General features: G+C 40.1%; 1 protein-coding gene across 3 annotated transcripts in view; it reads left to right on the top strand.

The window, feature by feature from the left end:
* Positions 1-3,117, top strand: part of agrn (agrin) — a 526,525-nt gene extending 523,408 nt beyond the window's left edge. For all 3 annotated transcript variants that reach the window (XM_060852337.1, XM_060852336.1, XM_060852339.1), the window contains one exon: positions 151-3,117. In XM_060852337.1, coding sequence (XP_060708320.1) covers positions 151-308 — 158 coding nt within the window. In that variant the 3' untranslated portion in view covers positions 309-3,117. The remainder of the gene's footprint in view (positions 1-150) is intronic.
* The last annotated feature ends 16,922 nt before the right edge of the window (positions 3,118-20,039 follow it).

Below are 20,039 nucleotides of genomic sequence, written 5' to 3'. Positions count from 1 at the left end.
TTAGGCCTGTAATGCAATATGTCCATTAATTCAGTCGGTTCTGCCTTCAGCAAAAGTGCTTGGAATGGCAATGCATACCATGTAAAGCTTTTAGTTTTGTGGTGCGTGCTGTGCACAATTCTCACTGATAATTGTTCCTATTTTTTCCAGGTGGAATTGAGAAGCTAGCACTTGGAAACAGATTGCCAAAGGCCTACAGCACTGGTTTCATAGGCTGCATAAAGGATGTAATCATTGATCGTCAGGAACTTCAACTAGTAGAAGACGCCTTGAATAATCCCACAATATTACACTGTCCAGCCAAATAATGAACAGGCCATGCCTATTGCTGTAATTATTTTCTATTTTTGTATACTTTTATTGCTTTTTATATTGAAAATGTTTTGTTGCAGTATATCAAGCTGATCTCACAAGCGAACCAAACGATCAAAACGTCCTAGGCTACAACTACACTGTACACAGTTAATTCAGTCATACTTGAACCTGTGAAATTTGGTGCTGATAGTACCCGCTGCCTTCTTTGAATCATTCTGCTTCATAATCTAAGAACTTGTGGTTAGGCTCTTCTTATTTAAGGCAACTAGAAGACTTAAATCTGTAGTGTTTACTATCTGCGAACTGAATCTGGCCAATGTATTTTCTCAGATTTGACCCTTCACATCAAATTGTGAGACACAATAAGCATCGACTGTCTTTGTTTCTCTGCTTTTAATAATTTGTGTTGTTTATGTTTAATTGTGTACTACTTCAAGGATTAAATATATTGCAACACTGAACTGGCCAACACGTGTTGTTTTGGGAAAATGCTATATCCCTTTTATAAAAGAAATGAACTCATCAGACAAAATGATGTACAGCTAGATGGAAAGAGATAGCTTTGCATGTCACCTTTTTTTTAAAAAAATAAATTTACTTTCAATATTCCCAAGTCAAGGCAGCACACCTTCAATTGCTCTGGACTTTTTAGATAGTTCTAAATCATTTTAAGTTTTAAAAACCTGTATTTCACAACAGAATCTCATAAATACAGCTGCTTTTCAATCATCAAAGTTCAGATATTTTGGTTTGCAATCAAAAGGAAATAAATAGAATCTCTTGATTATTTTGTAGCTTCTGAAAAGAAAACAAAATGTCATTTAGATAAAGTCTGCTAATGCAACGTTTCTCAACTATCAAATGTTTTCATTCGCATAAGGAGCTTGCTCCTTTCTCTCCATCAAGAAAAAAGTTTTTTTCCCCAAACATGCAGTGTTCATTCACTCTGCATAAGAGGTAACCCCTGGTTCTGCGCTGAGATCCTAGAAACCAAGGGAATCTTTATTGCATTTCATTAACTGGCACTTGAAACTCAATATGGAATCAAGCTGATATAATTTCCTGAATTTGTTTTTCCATTTGTCTATATTTTTGTATGTAAAGACTCAAACTGTTTAGGTGTTACAATTTGCCACATGCAGAAATAATCTCCTACTTTTGATGCCCACTGTGTATAGTGTATGTACTATGGACCAATATGTAACAGATACCTTTCACTTAACACTTGTGAGATTGCATGTGGCCTGCTGGTGGTCCATTTTTTTCTAATGGTCTTGGACAGGGAAAAATATGCCTACGTTTTAAATTTAATGGAGAAAGACTGATGTCCAGTTGGCGATCACACTCAAAAAAAACCCAAGAGCTTTGTATTACATGTGGCATGCTACTGAGCCAGTCCCATAATATAATTTTCTCCTTCGCTGCTGCTTGCTGTAATGTGCTCCACCTGCAGACTTGACCAATGGAAAGTACATGGGCACAGGTGGGAAGTTTACTGCTGTAACTCCGTGCCCAGTAGCTAAATTAAAATTACAATGGGCTGTTGGAAAAGGTTTGCGGAAAATGAGCTTTGCTTTCATGAAATATGCCAAGGATTTTGCAAGTGGCATGAGTGGCCATTAATGTGTCTAGTCTGCTGTAAAATTTGGTCTCTGCAATGTGCATTGATTCAGATTGTGATATTTTTGTCATCGGCATTATTCAGTGGTGTCAATTATTTTATTTCTGGCCCTATCACCTGACTTTTTTTTAAAAATCCACAGAAGGTGTCTTTTTTTTAATTCCGCCTTAACAACTAATGTGTATTCACAGAATTTCTTTATATTATGTAACATTCAAATACATATCATTCTATAAACCTGTAAGGAGATAGCTGAAAAGAGCACAGTTAGGAATAGAAAGGGGCACTGTATCACTGGGAATTGGAATGTGACAACCACCAAAATAAAATCACTGAAAGGTGGTCAGACAGAGGTGACCACAACAGAGGGAATGAGGAATGCCTTTCTGACATTTACGTGGGTGGTGCTGCTGTTAGTGTGCTGTTTTATTACTCTGTGAAAGGCATCTAGATCACCTGCAAAGAAAATAAGTTCTCGCTGTCACTGTGTGATATTGTCAACTTTTAGGCCAGTATTTAGACTTTGTAGTTGTCATGGTTTCGGTCATTTTTAATGTCACAACTTTTATTTTAACGTAATCTCTGGCCCTTTGCAATGACTGGTGAGGAATGCAGTCTGTTGTCTATTGTCCTTTTAATGCTTACCTCATCATTGTTGCAGACTGCAAGTGAGCAGACAACTTTGGAATGCTGGTCACTGGGTTTGAGAAGGTCAATTAAGTGAACTTGCGTGTGTTTTTTTTTCCAACAAGGGAATTGAAGAAATAGAACATAAGCAGAAACATTCCAAAATGCTGTGTCTTGAATTCAGAAATATTTGTGAGAAAGGGGGGCTTTAGAAATGCCTTAAATGCCACGTTCACCAATCTTCTGGTGAGCCTCACCGTGCACACCTTGTATTGTGCACTTATTTTTATTTGATGTTTTACTGCTGGTGTTTTAACTCTAGTGTAAAAATATTCAAGCCCTTTTTTTTAAAAGAGAAGAGAAATGCTGGTTTTATTTATGTGTTTCCATACAGTGTTTTTTCAGGTACATGACCATTGTAAACTGCTGTAATTAATCTGTAAGGACAGTGCACAGTATATGATCAGCATGATGTAACCATTACTAACTTTATTACTCGTGTCTTTTGTCCAATCATCATGAAATAAAGTGGTAAAACTTCCGAATAATTTTAATTTCGTTTTCCTGTTAGTGTGGAAAGTGATCTTTAATGATTTATTAAATGTGTGTTGCTGCTCTTGAGAAATTTTCTGATCCTCTCCCAATGAAGTTGCCTCCAAAAACTGAAATACTGCAGTTACAGGAAATCTGAAATAAAAAAAACAAAGCGCTGGACATGCTCAAAAGGTCAGGCATTATCTGTGGAATGAGAAATGGAGTTGGCAATTAATTTGGCCTGAAATGTTGATCATTTTCACCAAAGGTGCTGAGTTTACAGATTTATGATGGTCTGACAAACTGTATAGTAGCAATGATTCAGAGTTAGGACCACACCTACAAATTATCACTTTCTTCTACTTGCTGGGTCTCTCCACAATGTCCATAAACCTTGTGTGTCCACTGTTCTTTTAATAAACAAAAAGCTTGTAAAAGGTCATAAGCCATTACCCATTTATTCACCTCCTCAGAGCAGATTATCCACTTGTACTTTGATTATGAAAGTGCTCTTTACTTACTATTTTGTTCTTTGCTAGCTTCCCAGCTGTAGGTTTAGAGGTCAGTACATTGTAGAAAAACTAAAGAGCTAATCACTTTACAATTGGCACAAGGTAATACTGCCAGTATTGCTGTCAAAGTAAATGATTGCAGAAGTTATACAGTAGCCTAACGTATTTGGTTAATAGAGTTAAAAGAATACTGATAATACATTTAGCGCTAACAATACTGTATGCTTAAGGTAAAAGATGAGAAGTTATCATCTCAAAACCACACATGAAGTAATAGGTTCAACATTTATCAGTAAATGAGCCAATGTCTGTGGGAACTCAATTCAGTAAACCAGCTGAATACTTAATGCGTATATGTGAAGATAATGTGATGATAGAATTAATCACAGCCAATTTCATTTTGTTGGCATATGTACATTTTGAGTAGCAGAAATGAACCAGGTGAACTGGGTAATTAAGGTAAACAGTATGCTACTAAATATATTCAAACAATAGTCTATATACGATAATATGCATCTTCATCTTACTCTCATTATGTCATATTAAGGTGATATTTATTGGACTGCTTTTGTGTTCTAATTTGTTTTGTTAATTTAACACCAGAGAAAATATGGACACAGTGTACAAAGCACAGAATCAAGTTTTCAACAACCTTGTGTTGCACAAACCAACATGAGTAATTGGCAAAATCAAAATACATTATTCCAGTATGATTACACAATCCTATCATTGAGTTTGCAATTCACAAAAAGAACACAGAGGCATCACAGTCCAAATTCAATGTTATTAAAATGTGTAGTGGGTTCCTCAAAGCTCTCCTACCAATCTTACGTTTGAGCTCTACTTTTCATGAATGCTGCCTCTAAATCACAATACATCAATACAGTCACCAAGATGTATATTGATTGTTAAATTCCTGGGAAAACATATGCTTGACTTGTTTGGTTTGGAAGGTTCAATGAAATTGTCCATACAATGGCACTGGTTCCACAGCTATCATATATTTGTGTGGAGATTGTCTCTGGTCAGTGGATAACAAATCTCCCTGGCTGTTAGAAACCTATTTACATCATTGACATTCCAGCATGTAACATTAGGCTTATTATTACCTTTGTGCTGCTCTCTCAACAAACGAGCGTAGTGGCCCAGCAGTAACTCCATACTATGGGGTATCTCATGAAGGTCATGGGAGTGAGTAACTAAGTGGGTGAGAGCATTTAATTGAACAAGGGGCAAAGTGTCAGCTTCCTGATGTAATGAAAGCTGGTTATTAGATTGCCTGGAGATTGTGCTTCCCAGTGTCGAGTGGCAGGAATCCCATTTTAATGCATCAGCACATAATGCATGCTTATTAAAACACAACTTCACCAGATTAAATTCAACCTTTGGCATTAAGTATGCAGCAATTCAAAAAAACACTCCTTAAGTTTCATAGAAATATAGAAACTAGGTTAATTAGTAAGCTATTCAACTCCCCCCAGGCTTTCTCCACCAAACAATATGATCACGGCTGATTCTCTATCTCAATGCAATTTTCCCATTTTCTCCCCATACCTTTGGATCCATCTAGATCTTCATTGGTTAAAAAGTGCCATTCTATAGGTAAGGACCATCTTCTTGGTTTTGTATATAGTGAGAGCAGCTTGAACAAGGAGCTTTATTGAACCAGCAGAAAGGACACGTTGATGTATTGACATCAGGTGATGGCTGTGAAAGGGGACTGACAAATAGGGAGGAGGCATCTCTGAATGGCTTGGAGGAACAGAATGGATTTTTACACTTAATGGATTTTATGTTCTATATGTTCTAGGGAAGTTCAGAAGATAAGGTCCTGAAAGTCAGGGATAATCAGTAATAGCAACTTCCCACCATGTGGCTTTTGCATGATTTTTCAAATTGTTATAGCATGGAGTACTCTTGCACATTTGTGCTACATGGTGCCATTAAGTAAACTAAGTGGTGAAATGTTTCTTTCAAGGCTTGAGAACATTGTTTATTATAGTCATTCCGGTGTTTCTCAGATGTGTTGAGCATCATAAAAACTAGGACTATCAGCCAAGGTGAAAGAGGTTGGGCAGATCTATCAAAAACCATACTTGCAGGTATTGAGGCATTATAATCATCTAAAATGCTGAAGATTCTGTAAAAGTTCTATCAGATTGGAATATAATTGATATGGCAACTTTATTTCAGAAAGGTGGGAGACAGAAAGTGGAAATTATAGGCCAGTTAGCTGAGCATTTGTCACAGAGAAATTGCAAGTGTCCGTTGTTACAGAGGATACAGCAGGATACTTAGAAAATCAAAAGTGTTCACATGTGGAGAAAATGCTTCCTTTTATCGGATGCACTGTTAAAAGTTTGGGTCACCCATTAAAAATCAGGTGATTTTTTTTCTCTTCTGAGTGTCATGAGTATCTGAAACTCTTCTTGAAAAAGTGGTGGAAGTAGAGTCTGAGAATATTTTAAAGCAAAAGTAAATAGAATCTTGATAAGCGAGGAAGTAGAAGGTTATCGTGATAGACAAGAACGGGGATTCAAGGTTATAATCAGATCAGCCATGATCTTATTGAATGATGAGCAAGGGGTTGAATGGCCTCCTGCTCCTAATTCAGATGTTCCTATGTTTGATATATTCCCAAGATGAAAGGCTTAGTTTGTGAAGCAAAGTTGAACAAGTTGAGCATTTATCCACTTGTTTAGAAGAATGAGAGGGTGATCTTATTCAAACTTGCCAGCTCCTGAGGGGACTTGACAAGGTGGATTCCGATAGGATGTTTCCATTGCAGGGGATGCTAGAAGTCAGGATCAAGCTTTGTTAAGAAGTCTTACTTTTAAAACAGAGATGAATCATTAGTATGTGGAATTCTCCTTAGAAAAAAGAGATCAGTCACTGAATGTTATCAGGTTTTGTTAGATTTTTGATAGACAGGAAAGCAGGTTTGGGACTACAAGCAGATCAACTCTGATCTTATTGAATGGCAAAGCAGGTTTGAAGGTTAGAATGATCTACACTTGCTTCGAAGGCATATGTCTCAATGTTCCAAGATGTTATAATCATTCAAATGTTGCACATTGCAAGGCAGCTCCAGAAAACTTGACATTAAATGAGGATGTCCCATGTATTTACACATTGTGTTATGCAATATTCTGTCTCTTCTGTTATGTCTCATTGTCTGTATACCTTTAAGAGACATGTTCACGAAGTTGAAGATGTTCTTAAGATTGATCTGATACACTTTGGCCAGAACCAGTGTGAATAGTTGCAAGTAGTAATTGCCAAAGATGAGCAACTGCAACAGATGCAAACATCATGTTCCGGGGGTGGTCTGAAAGTGTTTTAAAAAAAAGTACCTGAGAAGATTTTGTCCATGGTATTCCAAGACAAATCCTAATCTCAAAAGCATTCTGTTGTGATATCATATCCATGTTACATAGAGTATTGAATGCACATGATAGCTAGCACATCAGTACTGGCTGGAGATGATTCAGAGTTTTCAATAACTTGTGAGTATATGTAGGACATGCCAAAAGTGTCAGCTCCTACAGAGGAGGGAGCCTTTACATCCACATGATTTTTCATCCACTCTTTGGACAGAAGACTGATCCATTCACATTGCACATGGAAAATTATATGCTAGTGATGGGTCACTTCTCTAAATTACCCATTTTTCAACAATTTAGCAGCACCTCTCGCACAACTATTATTGATACAATGAGTCTATTTTCAGTTTAGTTGGTGTCCCAAAACAGACTGTGTCTGAAAATGGACTACTGTATGCTGGAAATATTCTCAACATGTACTACACGGGGAGTAATCCATATCACATTGCCACCCCACTATCCATGATCATGTTGGTTTAGCAGAATGGACAGTATTACTATTAAATCAATTATCATTAGGAATCAAAGTTAAAAATCACACAACACCAGGTTATAGTCCAACTTGAAAGTGCTTCCAAATAAACCTGTTAGACCATAACCTGGTGTTGTGTGATTTTTAACTTTGTACACCCCAGTCTAACACCAGCAACTCCAAATCATTAAAAGTTAAGCATTGAACAAGATTGTTGCATTGCATTTCTGCATTTTCCTACGACACCAAAGGAAAAGGAAACACTGCCCTATACACAGATGCCAATTGCAAATGATCTTGCCCAGCAATCAACAGTCTAAGCATTCCAAAATACAAGACATTCTTTTTAAAGACAGAGGAGAATGAAAGTGTTACATGATGAGTGAGGAGATAGAGAACTACAGGACAGAAAGTGTATTAGGAGTACAGCTCAGATACTTGGTTCTAAAATATACAGTTAGCCAAGATCATACAAAATCATTACTGGTTTATGGTGCTACCTTGAAAAGGAGTGGAAATCGGCTCAGACCAACGTATGGCATACCATTCATACGTAGACAAGTGTTTCATCACCAGATGAGGACAAGTTGTCAAATATTCAAAATGTTACACTGAAGTATGAAATGTCAGACTACAGCAACTAGCAAAAAGCGAGGACCACAGATGCTGGAGATCAGAGTCGAAAAGGGTAGCGCTGGAAAAGCTCAGCAGGTCAGGCAGCATTTGAGGAGCAGGAGAGTCAACATTTCAGCTATTAGCCTATCTTGAAGAAGTTCTCCTCCCTCTACAAGGATCTCAGTGAATCTCTCACTCCCTGCACGCACCCCCCCACCCCCCACCCTGCCCCAGGTCATCTGCTCTGCCCTGATGCTCTTCAGCCACGTTCTGAATCGGACCCGCTACTACCCATTGCCTTCCCAGCTGAAACCATCCCCACTCCAACCCTCCTGTTTATATCTCAGCCCCTTCCACCGCGCTCCACCACCACCACCCCCATCCAACTGTCCTGGTGACAGGCTTATGCCTGAAACATCGATTCTCCTGCTCCTCAGATGCTGCCTGGTCTGCTGTGCTTTTCCAGCTCCACACTTTTCAACTCGAGTATGGAATGTAAGTCTCGTAAACTTTGTATTACCCATTTGTGTATCGAATTGACAACACGTGTCTACGTTCAACCACGTATGTCTGTTTGAGATACATTTTCATCTTTTATAAAAGGAGACTGTCTCATGATCAGACTGTCAGTACACTTTTAAGAGACAAACTCATGAATCATGCTGCTGTTTATAAGAAATATAAATTCTGGAATATCTCGCAATGAGTTGTTACCTCAGTGTGTAAAGGAATTGTTATCTAGATACAGCAGGTTTTTTAAGTTCTGGAAAATATTCCATGCAATCAAAGATTGTAGACATAAGTGTGGATGAGCAGAGGGATCTTGGTGTCCATGTACACAGATCTCTGAAAGTTGCCACCCAGGTAAATAGTGCTGTGAATAAGGCATATGGTGTACTGGCTTTTATTGGGAGAGGAATTGAGTTCCGGAGTCCTGAGGTCATGTTGCAGTTGTATAAGACTCTGGTACGGCCGCATCTGGAGTATTGTGTGCAGTTTTGGTCGCCATACTATAGGAAGGATGTGGAGGCACTGGAACGGGTGCAGAGGAGGATTACCAGGATGTTGCCTGATATGGTAGGAAGATTGTATGAGGAAAGGCTGAGGCACTTGGGGCTGTTTTCATTGGAGAAAAGAAGGTTTAGGGGTGACTTGATAGAGGTGTACAAGATGATTAGGGGTTTAGATAGGGTTGACCATGAGAACCTTTTTCCACGTATGGAGTCAGATATTACGAAGGGGCATAGCTTTAAATTAAGGGGTGGTAGATATAGGACAGACGTTAGGGGTAGATTCTTTACTCAGCGAGTCGTGAGTTCATGGAATGCCCTGCCAGTAACAATGGTGGACTCTCCCTCTTTATGGGCATTTAAACGGGCATTGGATAGGCATATGGAGGAAAATGGGCTAGTGTAGGTTAGGTGGGCTTGGATCGGCGCAACATCGAGGGCCGAAGGGCCTGTACTGCGCTGTATTTTTCTATGTTCTATGTTAACTGCACAATTGAACACACACTAATCTAAATCTGGAAGGATGACAATAACCTTTCCAATAGCTGTATATTTTAACAAAAATAGTACTTTATTGAATTACGTAATATTGAGTGTGTTACCATTGCACATAAAAAGAAATAAGGCTACACATGCAAGTACAGAGATAGGGCTAGAGAATGAAAATAGCTGGGTAGCTCTTCTGGGAGCTGATACAGACATGATGGCTTCTTCGGAACTGTAAAATTCTCTAGTTCTAGGTATTCCTAAGGAATACTATTGGAGGAAATATATAAATGTTTAACATGGAGATTTCTTTCTCTGCTTCAATAACATTAGACAAATTAATTATAAGGTTGAACTGTATAATTTCTTTAAAATGGATTAACATCCATATTAAATAATTACTCATTTTATTGCTTTGTGTGTGGATATTCCCTCACTTGGGTGCATCCACCTGGGGTATGGAAGCTACTAGTAGAATACACATTGAGATCTGTTATGATGCTGATTGCTAGAAGGAGACCTATTTTTCTATCGTGGAGAAAATACCACAAGCTTGTCTCCATTTCCTTTCACAGAATCAGTCTTTGCATATCTTGATTTGTTGCCATTAATGAACAGAATTAATTGCACCTGCATAGTTGTTATATCAAAAATTTAGCCTAGCCCTGAAATTTTTCAGACCATGATTATTTTGCGATGCCTCACAGCTGGTATGGCAGTATAATTAGATTAGATTACCTACAGAGTGGAAACCGGCCCTTTGGCCCAACAAATCCACACCACCCTCTGAAGAGCAACCCGCCCAGACCCATTCCCCTACACCTAACACTATGAGCAATTTAGCATAGCCAATTCACCTAACCTGCACATCTTTGGACTGTGGGAGGAAACCGGAGTATCCCCACGCAGAAGAATGTGCAAACTCCACACAGACAGTTGCCCGAGGCAGGAATTGAACCTGGGTCGCTGGCACTGTAAGGCAGCAGTGCTAACCACTGAGCCACCATGCCGCCCAAACTTTGGCTCATAAGATTTAACAGAAAGGTTTATGAGATCATTACTGTACTTTGGTTGTGGGTATGTTCGCCAAGCTGGTAAGTTGATTTGCAGACGTTTCTTCCCTGTCTAGGTGACATCTTCAATGCTTTGGAGCCTCCTGTGAAATGCTGTGTCTTCTGGAATTTATTTGGCTGTGTTCCCGCGGCATCTGGTTTCTGATTCTGGTAGTTCATTGTGATGGCTGACATTTGCATCGAGGTCTGTAAGTTTGTTAATGGATTCTGTGAATGAGTGCCATGTTTCTAGAAATTCTCTGGCTGTACCTCTGTTTAGCCTGTCCTGTTATCATTGTGTTGTGGATGTAGGTTTGCTCGCTGAGCTGGAAAGTTCATTTTCAGATGTTTTGTCACCATACTAGGTAACATCTTCAGTGAGCCTCTGGATGAAGAATTGGTGGTGTAGCCCACTTTCTATTTATATCTTTGGGTTCCTTGGGTTGGTGATGTCATTTCCTGTGGTGACGTCATTTCTGGTTCTTTTTCTCAGTGGGTGGCAAATGAGATCCAAGTCAATGTGTTTGGTTGGAATGCCATGCTTCCAGGAATTCCCATGCGCATCTGTTTGGCTTGTTCTAGGATGCATATGTTGTCCCAAATTTACAGATTGGCCAAGAAGGTATAACAAAGACTAAAACACTTCGTAGAAGACACACTCCACTCCAGCCACTCCACCCACGAATTCCTGAAGACCATCAAAGACACCAAGATAGAAGAGGATGAAATAATGGTCTCCTTTAACATAACAGCTCTGTTCACATCCATCAACATCAACCTGGCCAAGGAAACACTGTCTACACTATTAGAAGAACCAAAAATGTGAATTCCTAGAAGCATGGCATTCCAACCAGAACTCTATCAACAAACATATTGACTTGGATCCCATTTACCAACCCCAGAGAAAAAGAATGGGAAATGACATCACTATAGGAAATGATATTGCCAAAGGAAATGACATCACCAATCCAAGGAAAGTCAAACATATAAAGAGAAAGCAGCTTAACCACCAGTGCTTCATCCAGAGGCTCACTGAAGATGTTACCTAGTGTGGTGACGAAACATCTAAAAACAAACCTTCCAGCTTAGCGAGCAAACCTACATCCAGAACCTCAACCTGAGCTACAAATCTTCTCAAAACTCACTATTATTGTGTTGCCCAGTCAAATTTGTCATCCTTGTATCTGTGTGTATGGCTACTAGGGACAGGTGGTTGTGGTGTTTAGTGGCTAGTTGATGTTCGTGGATGCGGATTGCTAGTTGTCTGCCTGTTTGTCCAATATAGTGCTTCGTGCAGTCTTTGCATGGAATCTTGTAAATTACACTAGTCTTGCACATGATGGACATAGGGTCTTTTGTTCTGGTGAGTTGTTGGTTTGTGAGCTGTTATAGACCTGAGTGGTTGGAAAAATCTGGGTGTTAGTTCCATGACATCTTTTATGTAAGGTAGTGTGGTTAGTGTGTTGGTTCGTGGCATGTCCTCGTCGTGTGGTTTGTCTGTTATCACCTGCGGATGAAGTTGAGGGGATATCCATTCTTGGTGAAGACTCTGTAGAGATGTTCTTTTTCTCTTCACATGTCAGGTGTGCTGCAGTGTGTTGTAGCCTTTTAGAACAGGGTCTTAATGCAGCTTCTTGTGTGTGTTCAGGTGGTTGCTGTTGGATTTGGTCCATGTCTGTGGCTTTTCTGTGCACTCTTATATTGTATTCCCCATTCTGTGTTATTCTTATAATCACATCCAGGAATGGGAGCTGATTGTTGGCTTCCTCCTCTCTCGTAAATCTGATCCCTGTGAGCATGATGTTGATAATCTGGTGTATGTTCTCGATTTCTGTTCTCTTAATGATTATAAAAGTGTCATCCACAACCAAATATAACAGATCAATGGAACACCTTTGGGCTCACCCACCTCCAGGCTTAAAGCAAAAGTGGTGATGCAAAGACTGGAATGAACAGTCCTCCCACAAATCCAACCCAAACATGGGATCAGATATGTGGATGACACTTTTGTAATTATTAAGAGAACAGAAATCGAGAACACACACTGGATTATCAATACATGCTCACAGGGATCAGATTTATGAGAGAGGAGGAAGCCAACAATCAGTTCCCATTCATGGATGTGATTACAGGAATAACACAGAATGGGGAATGCACTACAAGTGTGTACAGAAAACCACAGACACGGACCAGCTGCTGAGCTACAACAGCAACCACCTGAACACACACAAGAGAAGCTGCATTAGGGAACTGTTCAAAAGGGCTATAACACACTGCAGCAACCCTGACCTGCAAAGAGAGGAAGAAGAACACCTCTACAGAGTCTTCCCTGAGAACAGATATCCCCGCAACTTCATCTGCAGATGCCTAACAGACAAACAATGCGTCGAGGACATGCCACGACCCAACACACTACCACACTATCTTATAAAAAAGAATCTCGGAACTAACACCCAGACTTCTCCAATCACTCAGATCCATAATAGCCCAGAAACCACAACCACACTCAAACAACTCACCAGAACAAAAAAAACACTATACCCATCATGTGCACGATTAGAGTAATTTACAAGATTCCATGCAATGGCTGCATGAAGCACTATATAGACAAACAGACAGACAACTAACAATCCGCATTGACGAACACCAACTAGCCACTAAAAGCGGGGGTGGTACCAGGGGACTGGAGAGTGGTGAATGTTGTGCCCCTGTTCAAAAAAGGGAACAGGGATAACCCTGGGAATTACAGGCCACTTAGTCTTACTTCAGTGGTAGGCAAAGCAATGGAAAGGGTACTAAGGGATAGGATTTATGAGTATCTGGAAAGACATTGCTTGATTAGGAACAGCCAGCACGGATTTGTGAGGGGTAGGTCTTGCCTTACAAGTCTTATTGAATTCTTTGAGGAGGTGACCAAGCATGTGGATGAGGGCAGAGCAGTGGATGTAGTGTACATGGACTTTAGTAAGGCATTTGATAAGGTTCCCCATGGTAGGCTTATGCGGAAAGTCAGGAGGCATGGGATAGTGGGATATTTGGCCAGTTGGATAGAGAACTGGCTAACCGGTCGAAGTCAGAGAGTGATGGTAGATGGTAAATATTCAGCCTGGAGCCCAGTTACAAGTGGAGTTCCGCAGGGATCAGTTCTGGATCCTCTGCTGTTTGTAATTTTTATTAATGACTTGGAAGAGGGAATCGAAGGGTGGATCAGTAAATTTGCAGATGATACGAAGATAGGTGGAGTTGTGGATAGTGAGGAGGGCTGTTGTCAGCTGCAAAGGGACTTAGATATGATGCAGAGCTGGGCTGAGGAGTGGCAGATGGAATTCAACCCTGCCAAGTGTGAGGTTGTCCACTTTGGAAGGACAAATAAGAATGCGGAATATAGGGTTAACGGTAGGGTCCTTAGTAAGGTGGAGGAGCAAAGGGATCTTAGGGTCTATGTTCATAGCTTTTTGAAAGTTGCCACTCAGGTGGATAGAGCTTGTAAGAAGGCCTATGGTGTATTAGCATTCATTAGCAGAGGGATTGAATTCAAGAGTTGTGAGGTGATGTTGCAGCTGTACAGGACCTTGGTAAGGCCACATTTGGAGTACTGTGTGCAGTTTTGGTCGCCTCACTTTAGGAAAGATGTGGAAGCTTTGGAGAGGGTGCAAAGGAGATTTACCAGGCTGTTGCGTGGAATGGAGAATAGGTCATATGAGGATAGGTTGAGAATGCTAGGCCTTTTCTCATTGGAACGGCGAAGGATGTGGGGTGACTTGATAGAGGTTTATAAGATGATCAGGGGAATAGATAGAGTAGACGGTCAGAGACTTTTTCCCAGGGTACAACAGTATGTTACAAAGGGACATAAATTTAAGGTGAAGGGTGGAAGGTATAGGGGGAATGTCAGGGGTAGGTTCTTTCCCCAGAGAGTGGTGGGGGCATGGAATGCGCTGCCTGTGGGTGTGGCAGAGTCAGAATCATTGGTGACCTTTAAGCGGCAATTGGATAGGTACATGGATAGGTGCTTAAACTAAGACAAATGTTCGGCACAACATCGTGGGCCGAAGGGCCTGTTCTGTGCTGTATTGTTCTATGTTCTATGTTCTAAGCAGCTGTCCCTCGTAGCCATACACACAAACGAAAAGGACCACAAATTTGACAGGGACAACACAATGATAATAGGACAAGCTAAACAGAGGATAGCCAGAGAATTTCTAGAAACATGGCACTCATCCACGGAATCCATCAACAAAGACCTAGACCCAATATACCAGCCATCACAACAAACTACTAGAATTGGAAATGAGAAGCAGCAGGAACAGAACCAAATAAATTCCAGAAGACACAGTACAGCAGTGCTTCACAGGAGGTTCCAAAGTACTGAAGATGTCACCTAGGCAGGGAATGAAACATCTGCAAGTCAACTCCCCAGCTCAGTGAACATGCCCACAACCATGACAACCTGTAGTTGAGTTACAAATCTCTCCGCAAATCTTGAAGACCTACAGGCGAGGCATGCTAGGATCATTCCTCATTATAGCATGTAATCTAAGGGTATGAAGGTCTCAGGTCCCCTTTTATCTTAGATCACTTGAAGCATGACACTCTACTGGAAACATGCTCCTCTGTTGTAATCAAGTAGCTTAATACTGCATAGATGATTATGTGCCGGCTGAATGTAATGTTTTTACATAATAATCAGGCATCATAAATATATGTTGGATTCTTCAAAACACAATATCTATGCCCAGTTTCTAATTTTATGGGAGATAATGTAAGTATTTCCGCATTAGGTAAAACACCCTAAGATTGGAGGAATTTCACACCACTGCCCTATTTCTGTAATCCTTAATAATAAAGTCCAAAGCAGCACCTTTGTTCAACTGGTGATGCCCTGCATCCTTGGGAATTCATCATCTTTCTGCCTGGATCTCAATTGCTATGGATCAGTGCCAAAGTCTCCTAGCAGGAGAAGTGCTCTATCAGAAATTCAATGATCCCTTGCAGATAAAGGTGTATCAAGGAGCAGTTTACTCTTGTCAAATTCCCTGAGATGATTTGAAACATAGCAAAATAGGGGCTGTGATCATTTCAAGAGCCATAGATACAGCAGTGACAACTGAGATTGCCTCCTTGACTGTGGCGCCATGAGATGTCACATAACACAGTAACCATCTCCTTCCATAATTAAATTGTTACATGCACTTCATTAAAGTCACATCCAGAGTCTTGCTCTTAAAGTGGTAGATGTAACCTAATGAGTGACTCCAAGGGGCATGAAGTCTCACTTTATACAGGTCACACTTTTGTAATCTGTGTGTATGTACAAACAAACAAATGCTGCTCATTGTGCATGGCATACATTTACTGAATCCAAAATGTTATTACTCCAGTTTGAAGTAAGACTAAATGGTGTGCATCACTTGAAAGGTATTAGCAAATAATGCAACAAAACGGGACTTAATTGGCCTTAGCAGCTTGAAAGTGACAAAAAGTAAATCGCTGCCAAAGTCAATCACTACTCACATCACAAGTTGGCTTCCATCCACACCCATATTTTACATTTCCACCTTGACACTTGATATTAACAGCCAGGCGTGTTACCCATGGCAAAGGTCACACAACCAAAAACAAATGGGGGAATGAACCCTGGAGGACAGTTTTGAATTTTCTTCACAGTGAACATTTTACCCTTGCTACACTATAAAGCCTTGTTCCTAGGCTGCATATTAATGTTATACAGGGAACTGCGTAGAAGAAACCCATTACCGGTAACAGTCCCACTAATCTAAACATTAAATCCAATGCCCTGTTTACTCATTAACACATCAGTTTGAACCTTTCCTATTGGAGTTCCCTTGATGCTGCAGCTGCGGAGGGTGGCAGAAATTAACCTCACAATGAACAATGTGTAGGGAGTGAATTATTTCCCTACCATAGAAGTCAGGTGCTGCGACCGTTAAAAGTTTTGGTATTTCTTCTTTGCTGCATAAGGCCCCATTTTACATAGAGAAAGTGAGGACTGCAGATACTGGAGATCAGAGTCGAGACTGCGGTGCTGGAAAAGCGCAGCGGGTCAGGCAGCATCTGAGGAGCAGGAGAATCGACATTTTGGGCATAAGCTCACAGCAGAAGAATGATCCTGTCCCATTCTTTTAACACTGGTTACATCATTCTCTGTCAGCCTTAACCACAATAGACATGACTTGACAATAGATAAGATTGAAGTGGATTGAGTTCTAACATAGCAATGCAACAAAAGGATTGCTTTGGTCTTTGTCAGATATCAACCATTCGTTCTTTAAATCTGCTGACATTTTCCCACTCATTAAAGATCAAGGATAAAATATGTACATGGACTTTTGGGAACTGCATTAAGAGAGGTACGTTAGAACTGACTGCTATGCAGTGTATCAGGCGGTGATAGAAAATGGGATAGGAATCCTAGAGAACATTTAGGATCAAGTCACAACAAGAAGCATGCAAAGGGCACACATTCAGAAAATCCTTATAAAGAAAGGTCATGGCTGAGTGAACTAATCTGAAGCAAATTCTGTACATTCATAGCATTTGTTTGCAAGTGAAATAAATAGAAGTCAGAGAACAACTTCTCAGAAAGTTATCACATGAGGCTATACATCAGAAAACAAGTATTCTGTTATTCTGAACTTCCTATTTCTTTATTTTTTAATTTATTCCAATGATCTGTAAAGCTGGATTTTTTACTTCTTTATTTTTCTCATTTTTTTCCTAAGGTGGTCCTATAGTGTGACGACTTGTAAACTTTTCACGACATAAATATCACATTTATACATGTGATAATAAAACTAATTCAATTAATTCAAACAGAAAATAAGTGAGGGTGTTCAAAGAAATTATTTCATTCAGTTGCCAACAATGAGTCACAAGTCAAGATGTTGGTTAGCATGTGATTCAGTTTAACATCAACAACAAAAACTTCAGTCTCAATTGCAGTAAGTTCAGGGCTGCCCACCTTGCACTAACCATTATAATAAAATCATTGAGCTTAGCTGAACAATCACCGAGGACTTGCTTTCAGGCAGAGAACTGAAGTAAAATTCGAAAGTACTTCAAGGATTCCTGAAAGGTGTTCTGGTATTCCAACAGGTTACATATTTAATTTCACAGCTTCCAGGCTGTGTCCTCAAACTAAACTGCTTCTCCACCCATCTTCCTCCTAGAATCCCTACAGTGCTGATAAAGACCATTCAGTCCATTGAGTCCTCACCCAACCCTCCGAAGAACTACCCACATTACCCCGTAACCCTACTTTTACCATGGTTAACCTCCTACCCCTGCACGCCATGGGACAATTTAGTTAATCCACATAACTGCATATCTTTGGACTGTGGAAGGAAACTAGAGCACCCAGAGAAACACATACAGATACAGGGATAATATGCAAACTTCACACTGACAGTCACCTGAAGATGGAATCAAACCCAGTCCATAACACTGTGAGGCAGTAGTGCTAACCCCTGTGCTAACCATCAACACTTCACATGAATTTTTGTTTCTGATTTCCAACATCCACAGTTTTTTGTTTTTTCTCTGTCATATTATTTATCTGTCTGGGACCTGGTCACAATTTTTTAAAAAGTAGATAATATGTGAGATTCAGCATTTACTAAGAGAGTTAAGACTCAAAATTCCATGGCTTTATGCAAACAGCAATGAACTACAACAATAGCACAATCTACAATAAATAAACAATGGAGATCGAATGTCACTGACACAGTGGGTCATCAAATCTCATTCTACCACACAAGAGGTCATAATTGTCCACATCTGTTGGTCTGGCCTTGAATTTCCCTCGCTGAAGCACTTTGTCATGGACTCTCTCAACAACACCTCCTGCTTTGTCACCCCTCCTTTCCTGGGCCTGTACTCCCCAGACATTGAAAAAATGCTGTATTACTCATTCATAAGCACAAGTCTAGCTCTTCACTGACAGATTATTTCACCAAGCTCAAACTAACCCCAGTTTTTGTTCCTTGAACTGCAACACTTCTCAGCGTCATACATCTGTTATTGCTTATGGATTTTTCAAGCTGCCACCCACCCCTGTCTCAGTTATTGGAAATAATAATGCTCAGAGGATTGTATTGAGCCTCTTATGGCTTTCTCCTATACAGAATGAGACTCTAATCCAATTTCTCAGCTTCCCAGGATGAATTCTAAGCTTTGGCTCCAATATTTACCTGCTTCCTTATTCTTAGAATGTTCTCCTAAGTTCTGAGAGTGCAGAGCTATCCAACTGTGCTTGACTCTTCCCTGAGCCATTTACACAGAGTGTCTGCAGTTCCTAATGCAGCTAACTGTGGCACTCCTGAAATGGAGGTAAAAACAATGGCTGCAGATGCTGGAAACCAGATTCTGGATTAGTGGTGCTGGAAGAGCACAGCAGTTCAGGCAGCATCCAAGGAGCAGCGAAATCGACGTTCTGGATTCCGGATGAAGGGCTTTTGCCCGGAATGTCGATTTCGCTGCTCCTTGGATGCTGCCTGAACTGCTGTGCTCTTCCAGCACCACTAATCCACTACTGAAATGGAGGCTACACCCCTCTCCTTCTCATCCTAATGCTTTGAACTCCTCTTAATAAAATCCAAACAATCCAGAGTAACCTACTGAAAAGCTCACAATAATACCCTCCCCTATTACTGGGCAGAATTTAATGTCAAAGTTGAATGTAGCACCTTGGAATTAAGTGTAGCCTGGAAGTTACATTCACATAGAGAGCTAGAAATGGAATTTATAACATTATATAGTAATGACTGATCTACAACTCAAAAAAAACTATCTCTGATCCACACCCCTCAACCAACAGAAGATCTTCCAAAGTAAAATGCTATGCAATGTAGAAACCTGAAATGTAAATATCAAATACTCGGGGAGGTGATAGCCTCGTGGTACTATCACCAGCCTGTTAACCGAGCAGAACCAAATAAAATTCTGGGACCTGGGTTCAAATCCAGTCATGGCTGATGGTGGAATTTAAATCCCAGTTGAATTAGGAATCTAATAATGACATGAAACCATTATCAATTGTTGAGGAAAAGCCCATCTGGGGTATTAGTGCTTTGTGGGATAGAAAGCCTGTTGTCTTCACCTGGTCTGGCCTACAGTAATATGATTGACTCTTAAATGCTCTCCTGGTAATTAAAAATGGGTAATAAATGCTGGCCTAGCTATGCACATCCACATTCTGTAAATATTTCCTTAAGAAGGCAGGTTAGACACTATCTTTATAGAGAGAAAAAATAAGGTTAGACTTTGGTTACCTTTCATCTGTAGTCCTACCTGCACTGTATTGAAGAGTACTTAAGTTATACTAACAATACTTCACTCCCTTAAAATTTGTATATGCTTTAGATTTATGTTTCTGTAACAAAACAAAATAAGT

This window comes from Hemiscyllium ocellatum, chromosome 37, assembly GCF_020745735.1.
Source record: "Hemiscyllium ocellatum isolate sHemOce1 chromosome 37, sHemOce1.pat.X.cur, whole genome shotgun sequence".
Classification (NCBI taxonomy): domain Eukaryota; kingdom Metazoa; phylum Chordata; class Chondrichthyes; order Orectolobiformes; family Hemiscylliidae; genus Hemiscyllium; species Hemiscyllium ocellatum.
The sequence above is the reverse complement of the archived record's forward strand: the minus strand, read 5'-3'. Positions and strand labels throughout refer to the sequence as shown.